Genomic DNA, 27737 nt, shown 5'->3' with positions numbered 1-27737 from the left:
CCAGGAAGTCCTCCATAAAATGCCAACACCCAAAACACCTTAATCCATATTCACTGCTAGAATATTTTATTTTAAAAGGTGCCACAGTGACTGGATGTATCCGTACTGGTTTCTATAAATGTACACACACACACATATATATACACAAAGTATATATGTCATTGTTTAAAGACCTGTCCAAAAGAAGTAGTAATTAGTTAATGTAGATGTTTACACTTCATTTGACAATTATAACTTATTTAAACTGAGGTTTCAGTTGCTTAGTAAAGACTAATAATAACAATGAATGGCAATTACAATGAGTAAATAGAGAACTGTAAATGTCATTGTTGTGCCCTGGGTCAAAATTTTCAATAATGGATAATTTTCACCAAAATTCTGTAGCTTAGTGGACCTAAAAAATGATTATCCTTCACCACAGAAATGTAATGAATCCTAACAAATTTACTAGTAATTATTCCTGTAATGGGGTGTATATTCCAAAAGAATAAGTATCTGTCACTCTTACCAAAAGACTATTCTCTGACAGCTCAAAAAGTATTATGCCATACTAAATCATCCATATATAAGAGGGTCTCTTGTTTAGATGCCACCAGAGATTTTGACTACACTAAACAGAAAGGCAGCACTGCATTTCTTACTTTTGTAAAGGAGGAAAGCCTTTTTAAAAACTCTTTGAAGAAGTTCCAGTAGATGTTCAGAGTCAAACACAGCAGCACTTTATTAACAAGGATGGAGTAATATGATCACAAGGAAATACTCATAAGTCTAAATTTAATGTCCTCTTGGGCCCTATAAAATGAATTCTAACAAGGGTGGGCATCCCAGTGCGTCTGTCTCACAGCTGTTCAATGGGAAAGTGGTTTGCAAGAACGGAAAGACCTGAGCAACACTGACACCACAGACTGACTGTGTAATACTTCATTACTTTGAGAAGCATAATACATGACTGTACCCCTAACTAGAAAGAGGAGCCATCTGAGTATCTTAATTGGGCCAAACAGTTCTGTTAAGTTTTAATACTGCCCGCTACTGAACTCTGGTATTGATTTTGTCTCTAAGTAGGAAGTCAATGTTCATGCTCTTGATAGTGGCCATTAAATCTTTCTGATTGAGACAGTCCAAACCCATCTGAACTCAGAACACTGGGTCTAAGAGTCAACTTCTTACAACATTGATATATTTTCCTTGGGTTCTTGAACGGTGCTAAATCAATATAATGTTATCATAATCTGAAAACAATACAGGGGTGCAAAGGAGTCCTAATTTATATATATGTATACACACACACATACACACACAATCCCATATTTCAGTATCACATGACAGAGAATTTATGGTCAAAATTAATCAAGACATTTACTTTAGTTTTCCAGTGGCCACTCATGTAATGAAGTGAAGAACACCAGTGTAATAAGGTCCCTTTTTATCACATGATATTTCTAAGCAGATATTTGGAATGCTCAGAAGATTCCACTTTCAGTCTCCTAAGGCATCCTAAGACATAATTTAAACTGGGACTTGATAGGAACAAATATCTTCAGACACTAGTTTGAACAGTAGAAGTGGTTTCTGTTTAAATCCTAGGAAACTTTGGATAACATGCCTTCTTTGTAAAACTGAAAAAACCACCAGATCAGCACACAGAGAGAAAGGATGCAACAGGTATCAAGGTGGGTAAATGCCCAATTATTTTGAGTCCTTATCATCTGTGCAAACCTAGGTGGTACAGGTAGGCCAAGTCTGACTAAGCAGAACTTGCAGAAGATGTTTTCCCGTTTGATGCACAAGAAAATAATTGTATTAAAATGTGGGGATGGGAGAGGGAGCAGCTCTGTGCTTCTTGCTGTGTCACCTGTATCATGTTCCTAATGTCAACGAGACTAGTTTAAAAACAGACTGCAACAAGTACGTTCTAATCACCAGCCACCTTTTCCACCTTTCTTCTTTTTCTGTTGCTGTTTCTTTTTTGTTGCTGGAGCCCCTGCAGGTTTCTGGTGTCTTGGGGGTATGATATTACTTGTAGATGCAGATGCTGTTGCTGCACTGCCAGGTCTTGGGGAGGTGGGTGGGCTGCTCACAGTTTTACTGGCATCCCTGAAATCATCAGATCAGGAAAGTGTTGGTCATTCACATATTCAACAAAGGAGAAGGCTATAAAAACGTTATATGTACATGGATTTCACTGTCTACCCCTAAAAATCTCCCACACATATTCTATCTCTTTTAAGGTGGGTTCCCCAACTCCCTATCAATTTTTCTTTTGAATAAAAATTTTATTGCTTTATAATTAAAGAAAAAGTAATATATGGTACATGCCAACTTTTAGAAAGCTTGGAAAATAAAGAACAAATTTTAAAATGACCTATAATCCTACCATGTAGAAATAACTTATTTAGTAACATTTTTAATACTTCTTTCTAGTCACATTATTTATATTTGTTTGTTTCTCCAGATATTTAGTTAGTTGAACAACTCAGTGTGTTCATTTTCCTTTGGAAGGTCTTAAAATCTTAATATTTACAATACAATCCTATAATCTTAGTATTCACAAGATAATCAAACCAGAAACACCACATTTTCTGTCCCTTACCTAAGCATATTGCAAAACATTTACCAAAGATATGTGACTGTACTTCTCACACTTAAAATGTATTTTAAAAAATTCTTACTAATGACCCTGAGTCATTAGTATGAGACTGACCCTGACTTCAATCTCAGAAGGAACCAGCCCTATGCTGAGTGCCTTCAACTGGGGAGCAGTGACTTACAGCTCAGACGAAGCTCCTGCAGTTGCTCCCTGGGTCCCTTTTCCAATCTGATCCTTCTTTTTCCCCTTCTTTCTTCCCCGGTAGTAAGAACGTTCTCGCATTGGCAGCCATCTTTCAGGATCTGGGGTCACTTTTGGGTCATAATTCTTAGGCAGTTTTCCTATGTAACAATTAATTGACAAAGAAATTAGAGATCTGTCCATAATGTTTTTAAGACAGATTGTTTAAACAGTGTGTCCAAGCCTGGGCATCAATAAGATTAAAACTGAAATAAAGTTATCTGAGAAAGTTTTATTTGTGTAATCTAGCATGGGAAAAGGCCTTATTTCTAAGCATGACACGAAATTCAGACGCCATAATGGAAAAGATTTCATAGATATATTCATACAAAAAATTTTAAATTTCATTGGCTAAAATATACATTTTTAAGAGAAATAAAAAATATCTGCATACTATATAAGAGAGTGAATTAATATTCTTAATATAGAATGAGTTATTGGGCCAGCCCTGTACCATAACGGTTAAGTTTGGGTGCTCTGCTTCGGTGGCCCAGGGTTCACAGGTTTGGATCCCGGGCGCAGAGCTATGCACCGCTCATCAAGTCATGCTGTGGCGGCATCCCACATACAAAATAGAGGAAGATTGGCACAGATGTTAGCTCAGGGCTAATCTTCCTCACACACACACAAAAAAGAATGAGTTACTGATAATCAACAGGCAAATCATGCAAAGAAAAACAGGCACAGATGTAATTAGGGTAAACCAGGAGAAATAAAAGTCTTTAATCATGTGAAAATAAGCTCAATCTCACTAATTAAAAATGAAAAAGGAACAAATTCTATCAAACTAACAAATATTAAAAGTAATAATAACCAGTGTTGGAGAGAGAGTGGGAAATACTACTGGCAGAAGTATATACCGGTATAGCCTTTGTAGAGAGCAATTTAATATGGCAGTACCAGTCAAAATTTATACTTCTAGAAATTTATCCTGCAGATATCCACAAGCCACAAAGTTGTGTGTATAAGAATATTCTCTATGACATTCTTTAAAATAGTAAACTAACTTAAATGTCTATCAGTAAGAGAATGATCAAATAAATTATAGCATACCCACACTATAGTAAGCTATAGCTATGAATTAAAAAGTAAAGTACATATACATGTAATAATTTGGAAAAAAGTCTGCACAATACAGTCTAAAGTAGATTAAAACAAATCCTGATGACATGTTCATATCAGTTTTGTAAAAACTTTTATTGACTGAGCATGTAAATATATAATAATGCATGTTTCTATATACAAAAAAGTAATTATCTCTAGAAGCATGAATTTGGGGAAGGGAATTTTCCACTTTATGCCATTTTATAATGATAGAAGTTTTAGTGGTTTTTTTTGTTTGTTTTTGTTTTTAGAATGAGCATATATCATTTCTAAGTTTTAAAAAATGCTCATCTGTGAACTACAAAAACTAGAAAAGAAAGAGAAACAGCAGATTACTGCTACCTATAATTATCAGCTGTTCCCTTGCAGTATTACTAATACATAAAACAAATACTTATTGAGTTTTTACCAATTTCCAAGCACTGTGACAAAAGTGAAGAGCTAATAAAACTTTTAGTTAAAGATAATGAGTTGAATACAAATATTAGTTTCTGCACCATCCCAAAACTCTACTAAAATGGTAACAAACACATCAGAAGGAAGAATAGGAGAAAAGGTATTATCAATAAAATTTTGGAAGAAGGAAAACAGATGGAGGAGTGGTAATAAACTTGGCAGACTTGGGAAACCTGAATCCTAAGACGGCAGTGGGCAAAATCAAGAAACAACCTGATTTATGCCACAGATTTCCCAAAGACTCAGGAACAGGTAGGTGGCTCCAAGGATAACCTCTGACTCGTTGAAGTGAGGCATGGTAATTCCACCCACGCTTGCCATGGATTAAGAACACAGCCTAAGCCAATCAATGCATGGCGCTCCCCTGGTTAATGGTCCAGGGCTGGACACTGACCAACGCTGGCCCAATCAGATTAACGGGAAAGACATGCCAAATGCAGAGACACCCGTTTTGTCCTGCTGGATATAAATGACAAGCTTTGTGGCCCTGACTGTTTCCAAAAAACATCCTATGACTCTAATGGGATTCAGTTTTGTGTACAGCAGAACAAAGAGACACAACTATTGGATCAACCAACCTTGATGCTAGCCTTCCTCTACACTGCCAATTTTGTAAATAAATTTTCTTAAGCCAGTTTGATAGAGTTTTATGGTACTGGTAGCCGAAAGCAACCTAATGTATAAGGGCTTACTGTGCGGCAGACATTGTTCTAAGTGCTTTACATGTCGTATCTCATTTAATCCTATGAGGTATATACTATCATATTCGTTTATAGATGAAAATCTCCGGCACGTATGTTAAATAACCTGTTCACAGTCACAGTGAAAGAGCAATGTTACTAGAGCAACAATCTGAATTCAGGCAACCAAATTCCCGAGTTGCACTCTTTAAAGTATATAAAATTAAATGTTAGCTATCATTAAGACAAAAGTTAGTGTTCAAAGATACAAGAATGGATATTTATATCCAAAGATTTTTATATAGGGCTAAACTCAAGCTTTCATCTTGTAGAAAGGAACGTGAAGATTGAAAAAAAAAAAACAAGTCTTACCCTTCTTTTTCTTCTTCTTCTTTTTCAAATCTCCCTGTCTACAAAGAGAAGAAAAATCATTACCATCAACGTGATAAAATATTTATATAGCATTAAGTATGTGCAAAAGAGTGAGCTGGGCACTTTATCATAAAGGCATTTACAACTTGGTACAGGCTCATCAAAGCTAAAAAACTAGCTGGAATATTAATTCTGGTAAATTTAATCAAGTTTCATACACTACAGTTTTTGGAAGGTGGTTTAAAAGAGGGGTGACAAGTGTGTCCAGAAAACAGATACCATACCATTTTCATTGGTATGTATTAAGTCTGCACAAGCATGAAAATATACAGTACTGTGGTAAGTTACCTTATGTTTGGCAAAACTAGAAAAACAGGTAATTAAACTCTTTGCCAGAAGAAAATGTATAGGTATAATACATGCAAAGAATATCTCTGGGAGGATATGCAAGACAAGTAACAGTGGTGTGGTCTGGGAGGGAGGAGGGCCAACAGGGGTGGAAGGAAGACTTTTTACTCTGAGCTTTTTTATCTTTCAAATTTTGAACCTTGTGAATTTACTAAATTTTTTAAGTCAGTAAAATCTTTATTAAGTACACTGACAAAAAAAAAAGCGGTGAAAAGAGCATAAGAAATCAAGAACATTTCAAAATAACTGTTAAGTACTCTGACAAATATAAGAGGAAGACATAAAAAAATATATCTCTGTACATAATCATTGTGATATACCTCTATGTGAACTCTGAAACACTGAACTAAAAAGATGAGACAGCAACAACTTCTGCCAAAAATTCATTCTACCAAGTCATTCAGTTGTGAAAGTTCTTTCAGGGTACCATGAACAATAAGAAATACAACATACAGTGTCTTACTTTAGAGCTTCATCTCTCACGCAGACTATACAATAGTCTTCTAAATTGTCTCCCTACAAATCATACTCCACAGCCATGCCTACGATTTCCCCAAAGCTCTCTGCCATTTCTTATTTCTTTGCCTTTGCTCACACTTTGCCTACCTCATTCTCCTCATATTCCTCAGGAGTCAACACAATCACCTCCTCCATGAAGCCTTTCCTAACCTCCCACTGTCCCCAGGAAGAACTGACTATGCCCCCTGGTGTATCCTCTATGCCCTACACAATCACAGCACATAAGACCTTCACTGCAACTACTTATAGTAGTTAAATATATTTAACTTAAATATAGCTTAAATATATTTCCTTCGGCTAGACCTAGTTCTTTTGAGGGCAAGGACAATGATTTATTGTTTTGTCAATAACACAGCGTATCTTCAAAAGAAACTAAACCTTTGTATTCAAAAATTAGCATAGGGCTGGTCCCATGGCTTAGTGGTTAAGTGCGCGCGCTCCACTGCTGGCGACCCGGGTTCGGATCCCGGGCATGCACTGACGCACCGCTTCTCCGGCCATGCTGAGGCCGCGTCCCACATACAGCAACTAGAAGGATGTGCAGCTATGACATACAACTATCTACTGGGGCTTTGGGGGGAAAAATAAATAAATAAATAAAATTATTAAAAAAAAAAAATTAGCATAAAATAAAAGGCATTAATAATGTCTAATGAAAATACCTTGCTGAAATTTAAAAAGTCAATGTACATCTTAATAATTGCCTAAGAGAAAAGAGAAAGAAGATTAAAGGATTAAAAAAAACTGTATGTTCCTACCCAACCCTGTTCTGGAAGAGGAAAAAAAATAGTGAAAATATTTAAATAGCCATTATTTGAAAATTCCCTTAAGATCTGGTTTTAATTTATTTCATTTTGGGGTTCTTGATAAGGCTTGAAATTGGAATCATATGATGAAATGGAATTTAGAACAATGTAGCATCTCTGAGACTTCAACTCCTTATTTAAGTTTTTAAAACCTATTATGAGGAAGATAATGCTTTTTTACTAAACATAGAGTTCATAATGAAGTCAGTCATATACTGTTGCTGATTTTTTTTTAAGATCTACATTTCAAAAGGCATTCAAAAAAGGAGAAAACAGTGAAAAATTATGAAAGCCATAAAACTAGGGAAGTATTATCTCTCTTCCATTCACTATTCATCCTGAGTCAAAAACAGGATCTTTAAGCATTTTACTGCAAGCCTCTGCTAACTGTGTTTTTGAGTTGGCAATGTAGGAGAACAAGGAAAGAATCAGAATTTGACTTCTTATAAGTTAAATGAAGCTGGCTAACCTTTTCTCCAAATCAGCAAAATAAATCTCATCTGAACTTTGGTTTAGTATTACTGAATGATATACTAAATGTACATCAAAAACTTAAATAAAGTAGGGCACATGCAGCCTACAGAATACTATGCATAAAGAGAATGCAATATGTCTACATTTAGAATATGCAAAAATCTCCAAGACTTAGTATACGAAAGAAAGCAAATTGGAAAACAATAAGTACAATCTAATCCTACTTCTGTAAAAAACAAAAAATAAACCAGTACAAGGAAAATATTTCTAGATCACTTCTGCCTGTAAATACAAAGATCCTGAAGGATACAGGTTAAATTAATATCAGAGGTTAATTCTGGGCCGGGGAGGAGGGGAGACACAAGGACTAAGAGCTGGGCACAGCAAAAAGGAAGGGAAAAGAAACAAAGGTGACAAACTTTATTCACAAGGAATTTTTTTAAGAATGTATTTTTTATTCCTTATATAATTTAAATCAGTGTTAGTGAATGTTACAATGAAAAACATTACCCTTGCTCCTTTGGTTGACTATCTCCAGCAACTTTTCCACCCTTCTTCCGAATGTACGTAGCACCAGGAGAATTTTCAAGAGCCTCGACATCTACTTTTAGAGACATGCTATCTGACGAGGGCAAGTGTTTACTAAGACTGGGATCCAACAGGAGTTCAGGAACACAATATATACACATATATACGTCTGCCAATATATCTATGCCAACAGAAAAACACGCTTTTTTTGATGCCCTTCATCAAAAGCAAAACAACGTTCTTAAATCTTCTATAGAATAACAAATCAGCAGGTCATTAAGTCAATTACATATCATATATTCTGAAAGGAGAACTTGAGAAAGGAGTTACAAACTAATCATCTATTCCTTAACTCAGTGCTGTACTTCAAGGCTGTAGCTTAATAAAAACTCCATTCCAAAACTATCAAGCTTATAAAACATAGATTTGCTCACTGAAATTGACTTGTGGCTGCTTAGTGTCCACCAGCTCACCTCAGTTTTGGGAACACACCCTGGACTGGAGTAGCACACACGATCCAAACTCAGCCAATGAGGACACTGAATCCTCCTATCTTCAGTAATTGTTTGAGATGGGCAGGTGACCAAAGACAGTTCAGTCAGAATGACATTTCAGAATCATGTACAACTACCCAAATAAAATATGCTTTTGCTCTGTTTCTTTGTTTTGCTGCTGGACTTGAATCTGAAGGGACAGAGGCTGCACCGTGTTGACTCCATTTTTGCTTCTGGATCAAACTACCTCAAGTTGGATCTATCACTGTATAGATCACACTGATCAATAAATTCTCATTTTTGCTTTTACTAGTTAGAAGGGGGTTTTGTTTGTTAAAATTTACAACAGAAACAGCCCTAGTCAAAACAGGTACTGGAAGAGATCCTGCGCACTACTTGAGAGCTGTCTGGAACAACAGTCAAAAGGATACGCTTTTGCTTTCTCAGGATCTACGAGTGAGTATGCAGAAATAAGCTGCGCCAGGGTGTGAATATCTTTTGGATTTTGTCTAAAAGAAGAAATAAGAAAGTTACTAAACAGTTTATAAAACTGGAGAAAGGAACATAAACAAGCAAAATAACTCCCTCATATCAAATAACGGCAATAAAATTTGGATTTCTACATCTCCACCTTTCAGAGCTTACTTCCATAGTTGTTCTAGGTCACTAATTGCCTCCTTCTTCCGCCCATATTTGAGTTTGAAGTTTGCAGCTTCTCTTACCAAGGACAAATGAGCAGGAGATTTAGGCTACAGGTTCAATAAAAAGAGGAAAAAAAAGTTTCAAGCTAAATATCTAGCAAGTCAATGAAGTTACTATATGGACCTATCCCTTGGACCTTTAAAATGGACCTATCCATTGAATTCCTCATCTTAAGTTTTATTGAATGCACAAAACAAAAACAAATTCACACACACACATACAGGGAGGGGGGTAGACAAATTAGTACAAGTGAAGACCAATTTATGAATTCAGAATACAATCCATCTCTATTTAGATTGTCTACCACTAGAAATATTCCCTCATAATCAAATCTTAAAAATGTCACTATAGTTTTCAAATATTCATTTAACACAATACTCCCCAGAACACTGATATCCCTCTACTGCTAACAGCATAAATGCCACCTGTGTGCAGGTATATTTATAAGTTGGATATTGCCTATGCAGAGACCCATACTGGAAAAAATGAAGACGTTCCTATTAGATGGAGATATGATATACCATGTATTCCTGTTCCACCAATTACTACCATCCATAGGCTTTCTAGCTACTAAAGATGAGCTCTCTCATGTGCAATCATGTATTATCAGCATTCTTACTTCTTGAGGTTACACATACAAACATATACACACACGTGAGAAGAAGATTCAGAAAACACAACTGAGCTATTTTTTTTCATTTGGCACCTATTTCTTATTTCTAATAACTTTATTTGGATCTAGCATACTTAAAAAAAGGAATTTGAGAGCCTAGCAGCATTCTGTTTTTAAAATAGTGACTTTGAATATTTCAATTCTCCTAAATTTTGAGTTCACTACTGCAGCTTTTTATTTTTATGTGAAAAAATGCCCTCATAACATTTTACTCCATTTATTTACCTGATGGTTTTGATACCACTGGATAGCTTGTGTGAAGACCTCAATGGCACTATCAATATCTTCCTCATGGCTGTACATGGTCACTAATGCAGACACCTACCCAGCCAAAGATATAAATTAATAAAATTAATAAAATTCCCCCTCTTCTATCAGAATAAGTTTTTGAAAATGAAAAACATTGAAGAAATAGCAAATAAAGGTTGCTAGGCACTCTGTCAGGACCTAATTCATCATCAAAATTACTATCTTTATAGAGCATAATAACTAGAAATACCATGAACAACAGTGTTTTCCAAATGCAAAGGCAGTTATTTATAAAATACACCTTTCCTCTAAAGCAGTGCCAGTTCACAAACAGTTTGTTACCAGTCCACAACAAGGTAAGTACAGAACTTGAGAATAAGTGCTTAGAAAACTAGTTTATATGATAAGACATTGTTGGGACATCCAAATGTGTGACCGGTGAGGTACACACTAGTGTGGTTAAACTCCCATGATGAGTTGCATGTGGCCTGAGCTACATAAAGTCAGTGAAAACCTTGCCTAGTGTGTTAGAGGGATAGCAAGGAGTGTGACTCCATGTGACTGGAGTGGAGTGAGAAAGGGGGGAACAATAGGAGATGACGCTAGAAAGGAAACAGAAACAAAAAGCTGGATCTTTGAAAAAAAAATAAAATAAAACTGATAAACCTCTGGCCAGACTGATCAGAAAATAAAAAAATGAAGACACAAATAGCTAATATCAGGAATGAGAGAGGTTCTACAGATATTAAAAAAATAAATAGGGAATATCTGAACAACTTTTATGCAAATGAATTCAATAACCTAGAGGAAGTGGATATATTTCTTGAAAGGCAACAGAAGGCCAGATATTAAATATTAGAAACATTTTATTTTCAGCCATATATTATATTTGATTCTAACATAAAATAATTGTAACTGTCTTTAAAATATGAATCTTCAAAAGAGAAAGCACTACCATAACATTATTATACATTGGAGTGCCACCTATAAACAAGCTGTGTTAGAGGACACACATGAATAAAACACTCTCTGTTCAATAAATGCACAAACCACCACTACAGAAGTAGTCTCTACTTTGAAAGAGATGCTTTTGCAGCTATATTAGGAACCTAAACCTGTGATGCTTGAATATTCAGAGAACTAAAAACTAAATTTGTTGCAATACTACTAAATTGTTTTAACTTAAAGAAATCACACTAAGACATGATAAAATAATTTAGGCTAAGAAATTCCCTATACAGGTCTTAGGTTATTTGAGGTTGGCTTTTAGTGGTAATATAAGGCCTAAATAGTGCCTAGCACATTTGACTAAATAAAAAACCAATGCAAAGCAGAGCACAAAACGAAATTAAATGTATACCAAATAAGTACTTATTATTTTTACTACTCCTACATTATGATAAATAAATAAGTAGAAATTAAAATGAATACAAATAAATAGCAAACATACCAATGGACTATTAATTCCATTATTTTTTCAGTCTAATAATACTTTATGAACTCACCATGCCTGGTTTATGCTTTAACTCCTCTATGCTTCTCAATATTAGACATGCTTTGGAAATATTACCTTAAGAGAGTAAAAACAATCAGCATCACATTAAAGAAAGTATTTTATGGAAAAAAATAAGAAATTTACGAGTCATATTTTGTAACATCTTTAAATACTCAAGCTTTGGGGTCTTGGGGATAATGTACTCTATTTATTCATTTTATAGATAAGGAAAGTGAGTCCCAAGGAAACAATATATCTTGCTTACGCTCACAAAGAAAGTTAATGGCAAGCTGCTACCAGAAAAAATGTTTCCCAGCTCCCAGTCTGTTGAGTCCTGTTTCTCCTTTTTCAGGCCGTAATTTAAAGGTGGGGTCCTCCACTAAAGGCCTTGAAATATGGTACTGTAGATATGAGAAAAATGGAACATTTCCTATGGTGTCAAAATTCTGATTTTCCACTCATTGCAAACCTCAATAACATAAACCTTCCAAAGTCTTTAAAAACAAAACAAACAAAAACCACAACAGGCTCTCTCTCAGTAATTTTAGAACAATAAATAATCCTTGCAAAACTTAAACTGAAAACCGCTAAGAACAGAAGATAGAGAGAACAAGAAAAAGAAGAGAGGTGGGAAAAGGAAAAAGAAACAAGGGAGGAAAGTAAGGAAATGTGAGAGCAGGGTAACAGGGAGACAAGCAGTGCTTCTCAATCTTGTTTTCTTTACTATCCACTAAGGAGCCTTTTTAGACATTTTTTCCCCCTAATTGCCAACTCCCCTCCCCTCTAACCATGAAATTTTCCTTTCAGCCACTGTAATATCTAAGAGTTTTTTGACACCCCCACCCCAAGCAAAGCAATCATCACTCCCATTGAGAATGCATGGTCTACAGCAGAGCTGTCTGACAGAACTTTCTATGATGATGGAAACGTCCTATATCTATGCTGTCCAACTAGTCATATGTAGATACAAAGCTTCTGAAATGTGGCTGGCACAACTGAGGAACTGAATTTTAAATTTCATTTAATTTTAATTTAAACTAAAAATAGCTATGTGTGCATAGTGACTACCAAATATGGAGAACACAGCTCTAGATAATCACTCAAGGTTGGTTCAAAATCAATGACAAAAACACTAGTAGTTTTCTCTAAGATTCAAAAATGTCAGTTTCTCCCAAAGCTAAGGGTCATAAAGCATAAATGGAGGATAAAGGGCTAAGCTAAGAAATTCTGAAAACTAGGATGCAAAGTAACCCTTACATCATGCAAATACTACCAAGTGACAGATGTAAGCATTTCTACACATGACATGCTCAGGAAATTTGAGTAAGTAGGGTCTTTTGGAAAAGAGGAACCCTTTGCTTCTACTGACTTTCAAGGCATAGAACAAGACTCACTCTAACAATTTAGGAATAACCCAAGAAAAGGCCAACGAACTCACTACTAAATCTGCTGGAGCTCACACAATCTAGATTCATATTTACAGCAATAATTATGCTGCACCATTATGCTAAAATCTTAAAATCACATAGTTGACAACTATATCAGAATCATTCCAACCATATGTTTCCATTAAAATGATATTTTAATCATGATGAAATCATCATTAATACCTTGGGAAATTTTCAGTTGTGCCATGGTCAGCTTAATTTCAGCTGCATTTTCTGGATGCTGATCTGAAAATTCCTAAAATTTTTTTTAGATGGGGGAGAAAAAAAATCACATTTAATTTTACACAACTAACTCCACACATTCCGATTACTTATCTCAGCAACATAAAAATTTAAATCCAGTTTTAAAATATTAAACTTCTGGTTGCAGATCAAAATTTTAACTTTGAAAAAATTTTATTCAACACCCACTTTGCTCTGAAAGTAAGTGCAATAACGTCAAGTTTCCAGGAAGTCACTAATAGAGAAATAATAATTAAGATTTCTTGGTAGATTTCTTTCTTTTTTTTTAAAGAAAGATACTCGAATAAATGATGCCTCTTACTTAGGGTCCCTGCTGGGCAACAGTGCCCCTCAGGATGATCCTAATTTTACCCTGTCCAACTTTCCAATGTTGTCTACCCTCAGGAAATTCAAATATGTAATCAAACAGCAGTTTAGGTTGATAAAAACCAAGTCAGTATCTCCGTAATTGCTTGACGTTTTAGATTGGGACTCAATGCAGAATACATTGAAATGGGGGTTAGCATGTTCTGGCATAATAAGCCTAAAATAAATCCCTAACTCATTAAATCTCCAAACCAAAAGCATTCTTCAGGGTTTATGGCAAACTATTTACTAATGCAAATTTATTTAAACAAAACTGTAGTCCAAGAATTAACTCAAGTGACACTCTAGAATTTGTCTAGTTGAACATTACTTATTAGTTTTCCCATGAAATTTACAAGCTTGTACATTATTATAACATAATGAAAATGAAACAAGGCTGCAACTACCTGACACCTCATTCAAAATTTAAGTAATTCCTTCACCTGAAGCAGTTCTATTGCTTTTGTGTGCTGCTTTTCACGGCAGAGCTGGGCAGCTTGGATTAACACAGGCAGGAGACGCTCAGGACTTTGGGACTGTAAACCGGCAGATATTTTGCGACACTGTTCTGCCTAAAAGACAATATTTTTCCCCCCATAAAAAGAAGCTGGTTAATAAAATTAAACATTAAGTGAATGACCACAAAGAAAAGGAGGATTGGGGAAGGAAATCAGTTGAAACAAAATAGTAAGTGAAGAACTGCCTAGGGTGAGAAAAGTGGTTTTATACTATCTATTCTCAATTTTTTCCTGTAAGAAAAAGATTTCTGTTTATTCCATTTAAGCCATGAGTTCTAAAAGCATTTAGGTAAAGGACAAGTTCTAAACATTCATTTGGATGCTTTAATTCCAAAATTTTGTTTAGAAAAATTATATCAAGTATTAGCCTTTGCTTCAAAACAACAAAAGGTATAGGTATTTCTTGCTCAAGTATTTAAGAATAACTCAACTGGGTTCTAAATGATAACACAACTGCCTCTCATTCTCCCACTGAAAACCTCTACTCTAGAAGAGTATGAAGTCTTAATTTAATTAAAATTAATCCATATTTAAGTTAGAATATAACCTCCTTAACATTTATAACTTGATATGATTATGCACAAACTAAAATGAAAGATGGATCTTAAATCTGTAATCATGATTGGCATCTTGGATGATTTTTACTTTAATTCAGAGAGATTAGAAATAAGATAATGAGAAAATTATCTCGTTCACAGGTATGAATAGTGTTTTCTTCCCTTAAAAGCCACCAACTGCACACCTTTACAAGGAATTGGGCAAATTACTTGTTTAACAAATAAAATGTATGACGTATGACAGTCTGTAGAATACATGGGTTTAAGACAAAATATAAACAAAAAACATAAACAGATTGGACTGATACACCCATTATGCCTCATAAGCCATAGTCCAAAAGGTTTAGCCAGGGGAACCAGAGGTCTGTCACCTACCTGGTTTGTGTACATAGCAAGTAAAGCTTTGTTAAATTCTATGGCTTGCAGTTGTTTCTTGGAAAGCTTAAACTCTACTCCTTCTGCATTGGTTAATTTCACCTTCTTCTTGGAGTCAAAGACATTTTGGTCCTGACAAAGAAAAGTTCATCCACCATTAACAGCAATCTCAGACTTCAACTCTTTTAACAGTCCAAGGCCTTATTCCTATGTCATTTAGTTATTTTCTATAAACACAAGAGAGCTTGGAAAATAATACGTCTACCTAGTTGGGGTGCCTATGCTCCTAAACGCATATAAATATCTTGGGTTCTTGGTTTTCTTTTGTTTTATCTTTCTACTATTAACTGCTTGTTTTGAGCTTGTTGAAGAAAAGTACATAGGGATAGCACAAATCTTACAGTCAAAATTCAAACTACAAAGATACCTAAATTTGCAACTTCTACAAACTATGTCCTTTAGAATTTAGACGACAAATGAGGAAAATAACTCATTCCTCTTTGAAATATTGTCATTATGTAAGCTTTGCTTACATTAAAATTCAGGAGTATATTCACACCTCTTTTGAATCCATTTTTAGCAGGAAATACTAATGTAATATAGCTACTGTTTTTCCTTTTCTTAAGCCCCTTCTCACCTAGGCAGAAGCACAAGCATGTTTAATTTTCTGAAATTTCTGTGTGGGATAACACAGTGTTATCTGCCTAAAGAAAGTCCTCTTAAGAATTACAGCAAGTCACATACCTGTCAAGGAAGGAAGACAATTAAATCATATTATATGCTGAGAAGGACAAACTGAGCATCTAACGGTCTCCTATGTGCACAGTATTCTAGCTTTGTTAAATAATATATTTATCTGCAAATAAGTGATACCACTGTGCTTTTTAAACCAGGTCTTCTACAGTTTAAAGACTAAAAGTAGGGGCCGGCCCCGTGGCTTAGCGGTTAAGTGTGCACGCTCTGCTACTGGCAGCCTGGGTTCGGATCCCGAGCGCGCACCGATGCACCGCCTCTTCGGCCATGCTGAGGCAGCGTCCCACATATAGCAACTAGAAGGATGTGCAATTATGACCTACAACTATCTACTGGGGCTTTGGGGAGAAAAAGGGGAAAAAAAAGGAGGAGGACTGGCAATAGATGTTAGCTCAGGGCCAGTCTTCCTCAGCAAAAAGAGGAGGATTGGCATGGATGTTAGCTCAGGGCCGATCTTCCTCACACACACAAAAAAAAAACTAAAAGGAGGCAGAGAAGAAATCTAAAATAAATTCCACTTTTTCTGAGTGTGAACTTCCAAACCAATGTGAAATTATTTTAATGTACAGCAAGAAACTGGCTTTTATATAAATCAATCCTCAAGAAACCATACTTCCAGTTGGCTCTCCTATGCCACTATTTTAATACTTCAATTCATCACGCACACCACTGCCAGACTTTTCTTAAACTTTGCTCTCATGGCGCTTATACAAAAATTTGATTTTCAAGGCCTCTCATACCTTGATATCTATTATTCAATCTAACCTTTTTTCTTTAACTAGCCAGCATGTATGTATCCTCTTATCTTCTGTTTTCTCACTTCCCCCCTACAAGTCAAATATTTCTTCATATGTTCATTTGCTTATACTGTTCCTTAACCTTCAAACCGTATCCCTCCTTCAAGGGTCAACTCAAATTTGCCAACTCAGAGATCTTTTCTTTCACCAAATACTGCAGTTATAAAATATACAGACAAGAAATTTAAATGTGCACAATTTTTTTCAATACCAGAATGAGAATTTAAACTATGTAATGATTAAGAACATGTTTTATATCTCTTTTGTATTACCTACTGCATCCAGCACTGTTTTGAATAAAAAGTCAGAAATAAATACCTCTTGACTAAGTAAAGTTCAGTGCTTATTTTACACTGAGATATTTAGTATTTCATATACTCTCCTCCCCACAATTATTTATCAGATAAAAAGAATTTGTCCTTACTGGCATTTCAAATTATTCATAAACATGGGTAGGTATATATTGCTAAGATTCAAATAACCGCATCAATTTTTGGAAACCTAAACCATGCCAATGGCCTGCAACATCCTATAACTACTACCTCTCTTAATGCCATTATCCTACATCTGGGGACCCTCTGAATTTCTGCAATAGGAGGAGAGAGGTACCATGAAGGACTAGAAGGAACAGCTTTAGAGTCAGAGCCTGGAATCTGAATCCAAGTTCTACCTCTTACTGGCTGTGACCTTATACAAATTATTTAACTCCTTTCAGTCTCAGATGATACTCCTATAAACTGGAGATGAGTACTGCCACCTAAAAAGATAACTGTGAGGATGAAATAAGATGGCACTTGAAAAATCACATGGCATATCAAAAGAAATCAAATGCTACTTTTCTTATTTTTCTATTGACTTGAATTTCAAATCTGAACTTGAAATGTTTTCCCGTTAACACAATGTTCCAAATAGTGGTTAATTTCAACAGTACAGTACTCCTTAGGACTGTCTATATGCATACTTGTAATATTTTACACATGGAGTGGGGGGGAGGAGCAGAGAAAGAGAGAACCTGTCCATGTCTCCCCTCCCCAAAAATAAAAACTACTGGAAAGAAAAAACTATATACAGAAAACGTGCACACACAAAAAGTTTAAAAGTCCAAACAATTTATTTCTCTAATAAATAGATATTCTCCATATTATTATAAACTGTGAAAAGGGTAAGATTTTAAAGTCCAGGGTCTATAACTACAAAAAGGTTTATTACTTGAATATACCTTGCAGAATCATCATTATCATGAGTTAAATAACACTCTCCACTATGATTTTTACTATTTACTGGACTTTGTCATGGAAAAAAGAACAGTTATCCTAGGACAAAGCTAGGGTAACATGCTTTCAGTATAAAATCTAAGTCTAGGAAAGCTTTGTTATTCCATACCTTGTTAATGGTAATGATGTTATTTGCAATCACAGCTAGCAATCCCACATCTGTTGGCCTATGAACAACAAGAAAGAGTCAAAAAGGAACAAACTCTTACAAGAAAACTTCATTCCCTGTAATAGATACTTCACTTAAATAATTCACTTACTTTAGTTTTATTATCTGATTGTAAAGTTGCAAAGCCTCCTCTGTACGACCCTGAAGCTGCAGAATATAGGCCATCTGCCCATGAATGATGGCCAGTTCCGCCTGTGGATCTTCCTCAGTCCCATCCTAGGCAGAAGAAACATTTTTTGTGTGTGAATTCTTCAAATTGATCCACATATTTACGAAGTGATCCAAACATTCAAAAGATATACAATCCTACAGAAGACACATAATTTTCAGGAATTTTCCCTTAGAGTCAGTTTGTTAAAATTTAAGAATTGTCACCAAAAGATGTAAGTTTAAATGAGAATGGCATAAAGACAGATTCTGGAAGAACAGGGCAACAAGCTCAGGAATACCATTCATTGATCATTATCATTCTCTAAAACCTAAGAACGAAAAAAAAAAAAGTAAAAGACCAGATTGCAGGTTTAACTTTTTACAGCAATACCTCTAAATTCTAGAAACAATTTTCTCATAAGAACATTTTAAAAATGCTTCACTCTTAATTCTACCATAACTCCAATCCAAAGATTACAAAGTTCTAATTATCATCATACAAAGAACTTAAAAAGCTAAAACGAATTCTGTAATTAAAGCAGCAGCTCTCTTAACTGACACTCCAGATTCTCCATTCCTCTGGAAAGGCTGACTGATGCCCACACACAACAATGTCAAGACCAGGAGGCTGCTCTCTTTTACCACATCTAGAACTCCTGCTCTCACCTGGTGAGGGTATGCTGACCAGGAGTCAGATATGTTTGTTCCAATCCCATCATGCTAGTTGTGTTGTGTTTGATAAGGAAATGATAAAACTTATTATAGTAAGAAAAGAACCATGAGTGTGAAAAGAGACTTGTGTCAATGAAAACTATGCTGAATGCTCAGAAATATTTGATAAAGGTGAGTGCCTACAGAAAATTACTGTCTAATTAGATGTGAGCCAGAAAACGCTAAGAGATTGGTGCAAAAGTTAACATCTAATAAGAACTCTGTAATGAAACTACTTCACAACTGTCTTTAAGATATTGCTGCACTTCAAAAAAAAAAAAAAAAAACTGAAAATCACAACTGTTGGATTAGGTAAGAAATATGCATGGAATTCCTGTGAATAGACCCATACTCAAAGACCTGAGTGCTACACCTAAAATGGGAAAATGAATTTATATTTATATGAATTTAAAATAAAACATGCAAAGCATATAAAAATTTTTGTATTGTAATTTCTCACCCTAAAAGACTGCATCAAATAACTGATCAAGAGGGTTTCTACTGTGATTCCTAATTCATGAATCACCATCTATTCCAAAAAATCAATAAATACTACAATGAAGCCTCCTACAAATTTATATCAGTCAGAAATGTAACATTCAGGTTTAACAAGAGTGGAATACTTACAGAATCTTCTGATAACGAACGGCGGCAAAGATCTATAGGAAAAAATGATTTTAAAATTAACATTGCCTGGTAACTTCCATTCCTTTCACTATTCCAAAAAGCAAGAACTAAATTCTTGGGGCCGGCTCCGTGGCTTAGCGGTTAAGTGCGTGCGTTCCGCTACTGGCAGCCCGGGTTCGGATCCCGGGTGCGCACCGACGCACCGCTTCTCTGGCCATGCTGAGGCCACATCCCACATAGCAACTAGAAGGATGTGCAACTATGACATACAACTATCTACTGGGGCTTTGGGGGGAAAAAAAAAAACCAACTAAATTCTTGGGCAGAGGATTTCAAGATAAATTTAATAAGCAAATTTGAAATTTATCATTAGCATCAACTATATTGCATAAATATTATCAGTCCCTGCTTATTCTAGTTCTTTGGCTTTTTCTTTCATTTGTAATTTTGTTAAAAAAATTTTAAAGAACATTTAAAAAATATAAATGTAATAAATTTGATTGCAAAAAAATCAATTATAGAAAAGTATAAAAATAAAGACAATAATTCCAACACTCAGAGATAACTACTATCAGCATTTCAGTTTTTTTTAAGTAAATGCAGTTGCATTTTAAAATGAAAGTGGGATATTCTACATACTATTTTGAAACCTCTCTTCCTCCATTTAATATACTGTAAACATGTTTATGTTATAATATAGGTCTACATTACTATTATTTTTAATGACTGCACAGCAATCTATTTTGTAGTAACAGAACAGAAACTCACGTTTCTAAATTTTTTCTTATGAACATCTCTTCAACTAGCATTCATACAAATACATATATGAATTTATCTAATTATTTCCTTAAATTTCTAGAAATAAAAATCTTGGATCAAAGGGTACGCAAATTTTAAAATCTGCTATACATCACCCAAACTGCCCACTGATAGTCTGTACTACTTTTACACTCAAACCTGCAATCTATGAGAATGTCCTTCTCCCATAACACTGTCAATACTGGGTATGATCAAGAAATTATAACTCACAAACATATTTTTCCTCTCATGATCCTCTAACCTCTGTTCTTATTTTAACCTTCAACATTTAATTAAGAGTAAAACAGACACTGTTTCACCTTTTTTCCTCTCCACCATTCACTACAGTCCCTATATCACTTTTATAGCTTCCAGGGAAAACGTATGCAGAACAAATACCTGACATAAGTTCTCTAATAAATTTTTTTTTCTTATTTAAAAAATTCAAAGCATATAAATATCATATATGGAAACATACTAAATGGAGTTAAAATGTGCTTGAATAGTGTTATCAATGTATAAATGTAGTGTACATGTGTACATATGCACACACAAGCACACCATATTATTACTATACTTGAGTATCTGTTTAATACCAATAATAATAATAGCCAATATTTACTGAATACTTACATGCCATGTACTACTGTAAGTGCTTGATATCAATTAACTCAATTTACATTTAACATCTATAGTAACTTGTTCAAAAACTTTCTCAAAATTCAGACTTTAAGATCTGGTGTGGTTGAAAATGGACAAGTAGTCTGGCTTAGGGATCAGACAGAAATAGAGGAGAGATACGGTCAAAAACTCAAGAGAAAGGTTAGTTGAATTTTGAGAAATTCCCACGGCATCAATAATTTCCATTTAAAAACTTCACAAAATGTGATTTTTGGAAATACTTTGCAAAGTTATATGCACATTACAATTACGTATAATTTTAATTAACTTCTGACCTTCAGCCTTTTGTAGGATTTTCATTGCCTGATTCAGCTGGCCTTGTCCTATGAGTGCACACGCAGCATTGTAGCACAGTTCGTGTGTGCCTTCTTGGAGGCCCAAGTTCTCCTGTCACAGAGCAAAATACCAGTCAAATACTAGACAGGAATATTACTTCATGGCTGTGTGGGTACACAGAGATACTCACTGGAACCACTTTTTCCCAATTGCTTTGAGCTGCAACAACTGCTGAAAGGTTTGTTTTTCTCTCTTCATCATAATCATCTTGGGAGTTTCGCACAAGATCTCTATACACAGCTAAGCATTCATCATAGCGTTCTAACCGGTATAACTGAGCAGACAAATAGCAAGTAAAAAGTCAGAGGAGAAGACAAATATAGTCTTATATCTCTAACACCATACAAACCCTTTTTGGAACCACTAAGTAGAAAACCTTATTCAGCATAACATGGGAAATCAACCGTTTTTCTTTTATAATTTTTCAATTAGTTGTGTGTGCTAAAACTCTCCAAGTTACTTGCAATGAATCCCTACTATACAGCAGATTTGTAGGCATGATTCAGAAAAGTCACTGTATTGACGTTAGGTAAGTGTCTAAGTGGGTTGTGAAAGAAAACCTTTCCAAAAAATCATCCTGTTACCTAAATCTGACTTACCATGAAAAAATTTTCCCATAACACAAAATGATTACTAAGCTCCAATAAACAGGAACAAAATTAGATGTTAACAAAAGAACTTAGTATTTCCTAGGAGTTCACTATATTTATTCTTCATTTTCTCTTTCCCAGAAAGGTGGTATAGTCTAGAGTAACATCAAGTACACAAAACATACTTCCTGCTTATTTCATTCAAGTTGTTCTCAAAGGACAATAAGAACTGCCACTCTGGGCCCATTAGTCCACCATGTATGACACAGACTGGTACGTTTCATCAATCTCAAAATGCTGGAATTTACCCTAAACTTCCCCAGCTTACCTTCAAAGTTCTTTATACACCTACAATCCATAAACTTTCTTCAATCCATTTGAATTGTTAAACTCATACTATCTCTTTGGGACAATACGCTCAATATAACACTATTTGCCCTAAATTGACATTTTAAAAATCTTTACGAGGGTTTTGCTGGTTATAACATTTTTGTCCTCTCATCATTAATAACCCTATTTTACAATGGGCTTAATTATATGTCTCAAACCCCTTTTAGAATAAGATATTTTCAGGAATTTCATAAACTAGCTGAATTCATTCAAATTCTTATCTATCATGATTTATTTTATTTTAAACTTACAATAAAATACCAATCAAAAAGTAGAAAGAAACACAATTTCAAAACTGCATTAAGTAGGGGAGGGCCAGTGGCGTAGCGGTTAAGCGTGCGCACTCCGCTTCGGTGGCCCGGGGTTCGCAGGTTCGGATCCCAGGCACGCACCGACGTTCTGCTTGTCAAGCCATGCTGTGGTGGCGTCCCATATACAGTAGAGGAAGATGGGCACGGATGTTAGCCCAGGGCCAATCTTCCTCAGCAAAAAGAGGAGGATTGGTGATGGATGTTAGCTCAGGGCTAATCTTCCTCACAAAAAAAAAAAAAACTGCATTAAGTATATAAGTTCATTGGCCTTCATCTTTCCAACTAAAAAGGCCAAAGTTCATAGAATAGTTCTTAATTTTTTAAAATTTTCTAATTACTCTGAGGAAGTCATTTGTTTATAGAACATTATGTATGCGATTGTTTGTATGAAGATCAAGAACAGGGAATATGTCAAACCTCAAGAATTGGTTTGGTGGCAAGTCTTCTGGAGCATCAGGATGGGCTGGGGTTCCTCATCCCTATTCCTTCCTACAAGTAAAGTCATGCTCATTTAGGATGATTGTCAAGAGGTATTTTAAAGCAGTAATTACCACTTGTCCATAAAGCTCCTTTAGTTTGTCTGTCTGCTGACTGGCACTTTCGATGGTCTTCAAGGCATTCTCAATTCTGTTCAGCCTGTACTCGCAATATGCCTTCTCAAAGGAAAGAGAGTTACTGAAAAAGGAAAAAACCGATATCTGATTATGTATTAGGTAACACTCCAGAGCACCCACTATCTGCCAGACACTGCTCTAAGCACTGGATCTATACTAAGTTATTTAATCTCCATTAACAACAAATGAGGAAATTGACAAAGGTAACATGTCTGAAAATTAGACAGCTCCTAAGTGGCAGCAAATATTACATCCATTTCCCTAGCCTCTCTTGTTTTCATGGATATTCTTATTAGAATTATTGGCCTTTTGAAACAAACATTAGAGAATGAAATCATTAATCAGCTAACTAATTGTCTTAGACATAAAGATAATCTGAATACTATTTTAAATGGGTTATTAGTTTCCTAAATCTACTAATCAAAAAATAAGTCATATAAAGCTGCTTTTAATTTGTTCAAGAAGCAAACGATTAGCAAAGAAAAAGTAACTAGATATCTTAAAAACATAGTACTCGAAACCAAACAACTGGTAAACACACAACTACAAAAACACTACTTACATACATTGACTTAAAAATTCGTCAACATTAATATGACACCTGAAACTCATTTTGAAGTTTCAACCATAACCCATGAGGAAAAATATTTATCAAAGCAAATGGCATTATCCTTTACTTACTTGCCTAAAATAAATTATTTGAAAATTTCCCTATCTTACAAAATTGCCAAAATTCAAAATATTGAATTTTAGCATAAACATGTTTACTAGTAGAAAGCAGTGTCCCCTTTAATTCCTTTTTATTTTTAATGATATTTAATGATTAGTTTTCAATCTGTAATACATGTACATGGCACAAATAAAAAACCAAAAAGGTATACACTAAGAGGTTGTACTCCCACTGCTATCAAATCTACCCTGTTCCCCCTTACCTCCTACAAGTGACTATTTTTATTCACTGTTTCTCTGTCTAGTGTTTGTTTTTGTAAATACAGGCAAATACACATATAAATTCTTATGTCGTCTTTTTCTTATACAAAAAAAAGTATACTATATACTGTTCTGCACCTTATACACCAGTTTCTCATTAAAGAATAAATATGCTGCAAACTTTGTTCAAATACACATTTCTTTTGGGGCTTAGGTATAACTGCAAAGAAAAATCGAATTACAGTAACAATTTAGAATATAAGTTCACATTTAATGAAATGGTAAATGAAACAAATAAATGAAAAAAATTAATAATAACAAAAAAACTGCTATATATTCTAAACACTGCTGAAGAACTCTGACACTGCAAGATCTTGGCCTAAAATCACACTCACCTAAAAAATTCTCAAAAGAGGTAGGCAAAAGGTTGGGCTAAGACTGCCATACCATCCTAGAGACCTCTATCAACCTAAACACTTATAAGCTATACACTTATGCATTCCTGCACTATATGTTCTGCCCTCTCTGCCTTATTTTTTTTTTAATTTAATTTCTGCTAAGTTGTTCTCTCTATGTCTTCCAAGAACTCTTGTGACACAAATGTCCCACAGGCCTCCACAGTTTACCTCCTTAGTGGTTCAAAGGGAAGACAGGGGTAAAGAAAAGGCTCCCTGAGGCAGAAAGGAACAAAAGTTACTATTGCTCCTTCCAGTTTCAGAAGCACTACAGGCAAGCAAAAGAAAAAAAGAAGAAAGAAAAGAAAAAGGTCAAAAATCACTGAACAGTGGGGAAAAAACCATGGAAACGGTTATGACTGTGTTAAAAGTGTTTCTGATAACTGCACAAACAACTAATTGTATCACTTACTTGGCTAACACTTTGGTGTGAGTATTGATGACATTCAAGGCTTCCTTGAAACTTCCATTCTGGATAAGGCATACCACTTTACAGTGTAGGGCAGTTACATCATCCTTGTTGATCTGCAGTACTAGAGAATAATTTTAGGAAAGTAATTTTTAAATCCACTCCCCTTTCATATTTTTATTACATTTTCCCACCCCCCCGCCTCAGGAAGCTACATTTCCAATTTTATTACAGCAGAAATGATTAGCTGAAACATTTTTTAAAATGGCTGATCTTCATTTTTAACTTAAGAAGTGACGATAAGGGGCCAGCCCCATGGCTTAGTGGTTGAGTGCGCGCGCTCCGCTACTGGTGGCCCGGGATCGGATCCCGGGCGTGCACTGACGTACGGCTTCTCTGGCCATGCTGAGGCCGTGTCCCACAGACAGCAACTAGAAGGATGTGCAACTATGACATACAACTATCTACTGAGGCTTTGGGGGAACAAAAAAGGGAGGAGGATTGGCAATAGATGTTAGCTCAGAGCTGGTCTTCCTCAGCACAAAGAGGAGCATTAACATGGATGTTAGCTCAGGGCTGATCTTCCTCACCAAAAGAAAAAAAAAGAAGTGACGATAAGGAGAGTTATAATTAGTTAGATTTTCAATGAGAGAGATTCCCAAGAGGTAGAGTGAAATAAAGTAGAGTGAAAAAGTAGAGTGAAATGAAGAAGCAAGAAAGAAGCTGTTTTCTATAGCTTTTGCTCTTGGGACCCAGGCTACAACATACATAGTTCATTACTTCAAAGGGAAAGAAAAAAGTTCATGTAGAATTTGGAAGCAAACAACTTAGGTTTGAGTACAAGCTTGTCACCAAATGCCTTGAGGTCTTAGACAAGTCACTTAACTGTTAAATCTCAATTTTCTAATCTGCAAAACAAATGTGAAAGCATTACCTACTTTACAAGGTTATTGAGAAGATTAAATGAGAATATTTTGGAAAAATCTATAAGCTGTAAAGTATACAAATATGATTTATCTTGCTGCCAATGTTTCCAAAAACCATTCAAAATTTCCCATTTCACATAAGATGACCAAAGAGAAATAAAGGACTCAGGTGGCCAAGTTTCAATGCTAACCAAGCTGTTCAGTGTCAGAATGACCAGGATCACTCCCCATGTTCCTGGGCAACCATAGGAATCCAATTCTCAGTCTAAGAATCAAAGTAATTTCTACCAATTAAGAAAATATACACCGGAGAACTGACAGCCCTTGCTGATTAAAGAATTCCTGCAAAATATTTACTACACTGATGAGTGGTACTGGCTGCAGGCCTAGCCAAAGGCTAAAGTTAATCCAAAATAAGTTTAAGAATCAAATAATTCTAATTAGTAGCTATTTTCCTCAATGTCTATATCACCAAAAGTGTATTGTGGGCACAAACACTTCTTTTTACATTAATCCAGCAATAGGTTGTTGAAATTATTTATACAGCTGTGTATGTTACTGACATACCTTGCATGTTATCACTGCTGTGAACAGGCAAACCTCCTCTTGGTAATTACATTTCTAAATCTAACAAATATAAGCACATCTTCAGTACAGAAGAATTTAGCACAACAGAGAGCACTAAAAAGCATGGCGATATTACAGTTACATAACAAAAGATAAAAGAATTTAATGAGTGAACTTCACAACGAAGGCAGTTTACTTGAAATGATCAGTTATGCGACAAAACACGGGCCAAAGTTTTCTCCAACGTTTTTTCAAATGTTAGTGCTTTTACACACACATTTTCTGGTCTAATGACGTTGGAGAGATTCTATCTGTGGGAATGACAGGCCTGACATCCAGATCCAGCCCTTCCCTCCACCCTGAGTCTGCACAGCTTGCACCCTGTCAGCCCCAGCTTCTAAATTACGTGTCCCTAGCAGGTTCCTCCCCCTGCTGCGGCCCCAGAGAAAAAGCTCCCTCAGCAATTCTGTCTTGATTCCTCCGCCAAAAGCAAGGAGAAAAGGAGGTAATGGGGAATAGGTGCGAAATCAGGCGTGAAAACAGAGGAGGAAAATAAGAACAGTTTGGAAGAGGCGCCGGGGGCTGCGGTCTCTTTAAATCCCTCCCTCGCTTCTCGCGGCGGGTAAAGAGGGAAGTACACGTGGCTCTAAGCAACCTGGGACCCCGGGCTGCCCGGGTGCATCTGGGGGGGGGGGGCTGCGACCTACGCCCGTCGGGCGTTCGGGCCCGAGGCGCGGGCGGCGGGGGTCTCTCCTCCCGGCGTGTACTCGGAGGGGGTCGCGCGCGCCGGAAGGAGGCCGCGTCGTCCCGCCGGCCCGGGCTCGCCCCGGCGCCCGTCCCGACACTTACGCTTGTTGACGGTCTTGAGAGCGCGCGTGAAGTCGCCATTCTGGCCGTAACGGTTGACTTCACTCCAGAGCGCAGGCACCGAAACCCCCCCACTGCCGCCGCTCGCCATCTTGCAGGAGACGCG

General features: G+C 35.9%; 1 protein-coding gene across 2 annotated transcripts; it reads right to left on the bottom strand.

Moving 5' to 3' along the window:
• Positions 1-43: 43 nt before the first annotated feature.
• SRP72 (signal recognition particle 72) lies at positions 44-27737 on the bottom strand. Of its 2 annotated transcripts, none has more exons than XM_058547140.1 (19): positions 27614-27737; positions 25275-25395; positions 23415-23538; positions 21703-21846; positions 21512-21623; positions 19758-19789; positions 18361-18485; positions 18210-18267; positions 15277-15408; positions 14270-14398; positions 13401-13473; positions 11801-11865; positions 10272-10367; positions 9317-9420; positions 9103-9180; positions 8160-8297; positions 5443-5480; positions 2772-2931; positions 44-2097 (listed from the first exon to the last, which is right to left on the bottom strand). In XM_058547140.1, exons 1-19 carry the CDS (start codon positions 27720-27722, stop codon positions 1920-1922), a joined length of 2016 nt encoding a protein of 671 aa, XP_058403123.1. In that variant the 5' UTR covers positions 27723-27737; the 3' UTR covers positions 44-1919. The 2 variants fall into 2 exon arrangements, with proteins under 2 accessions (XP_058403123.1, XP_058403124.1); XM_058547141.1 differs by lacking the exon at positions 27614-27737 and adding an exon at positions 26765-26871.

The sequence above is a fragment of the Diceros bicornis genome, chromosome 8 (assembly GCF_020826845.1).
Source record: "Diceros bicornis minor isolate mBicDic1 chromosome 8, mDicBic1.mat.cur, whole genome shotgun sequence".
NCBI classification, from domain to species: domain Eukaryota; kingdom Metazoa; phylum Chordata; class Mammalia; order Perissodactyla; family Rhinocerotidae; genus Diceros; species Diceros bicornis.
Note: the sequence above shows the minus strand (reverse complement) of the source record. Positions and strands in the feature narration are given on the sequence as shown.

What these genes read in the sequence shown, in the direction of transcription:
- SRP72 (XM_058547140.1), bottom strand. Translation starts at nt 27,722, where the DNA reads ATGGCGAGCGGCGGCAGTGGGGGGGTTTCGGTGCCTGCGCTCTGGAGT. An exon ending in TCTCAAGACCGTCAACAAGC is followed by an intron (nt 25,396 to 27,613) that starts GTAAGTGTCGGG and finishes ATTATTCTCTAG; the next exon opens with TACTGCAGATCAACAAGGAT. An exon ending in ACATCATTACCATTAACAAG is followed by an intron (nt 15,409 to 18,209) that starts GTATGGAATAAC and finishes TTTCTTTGTCAG; the next exon opens with GACCAAAATGTCTTTGACTC.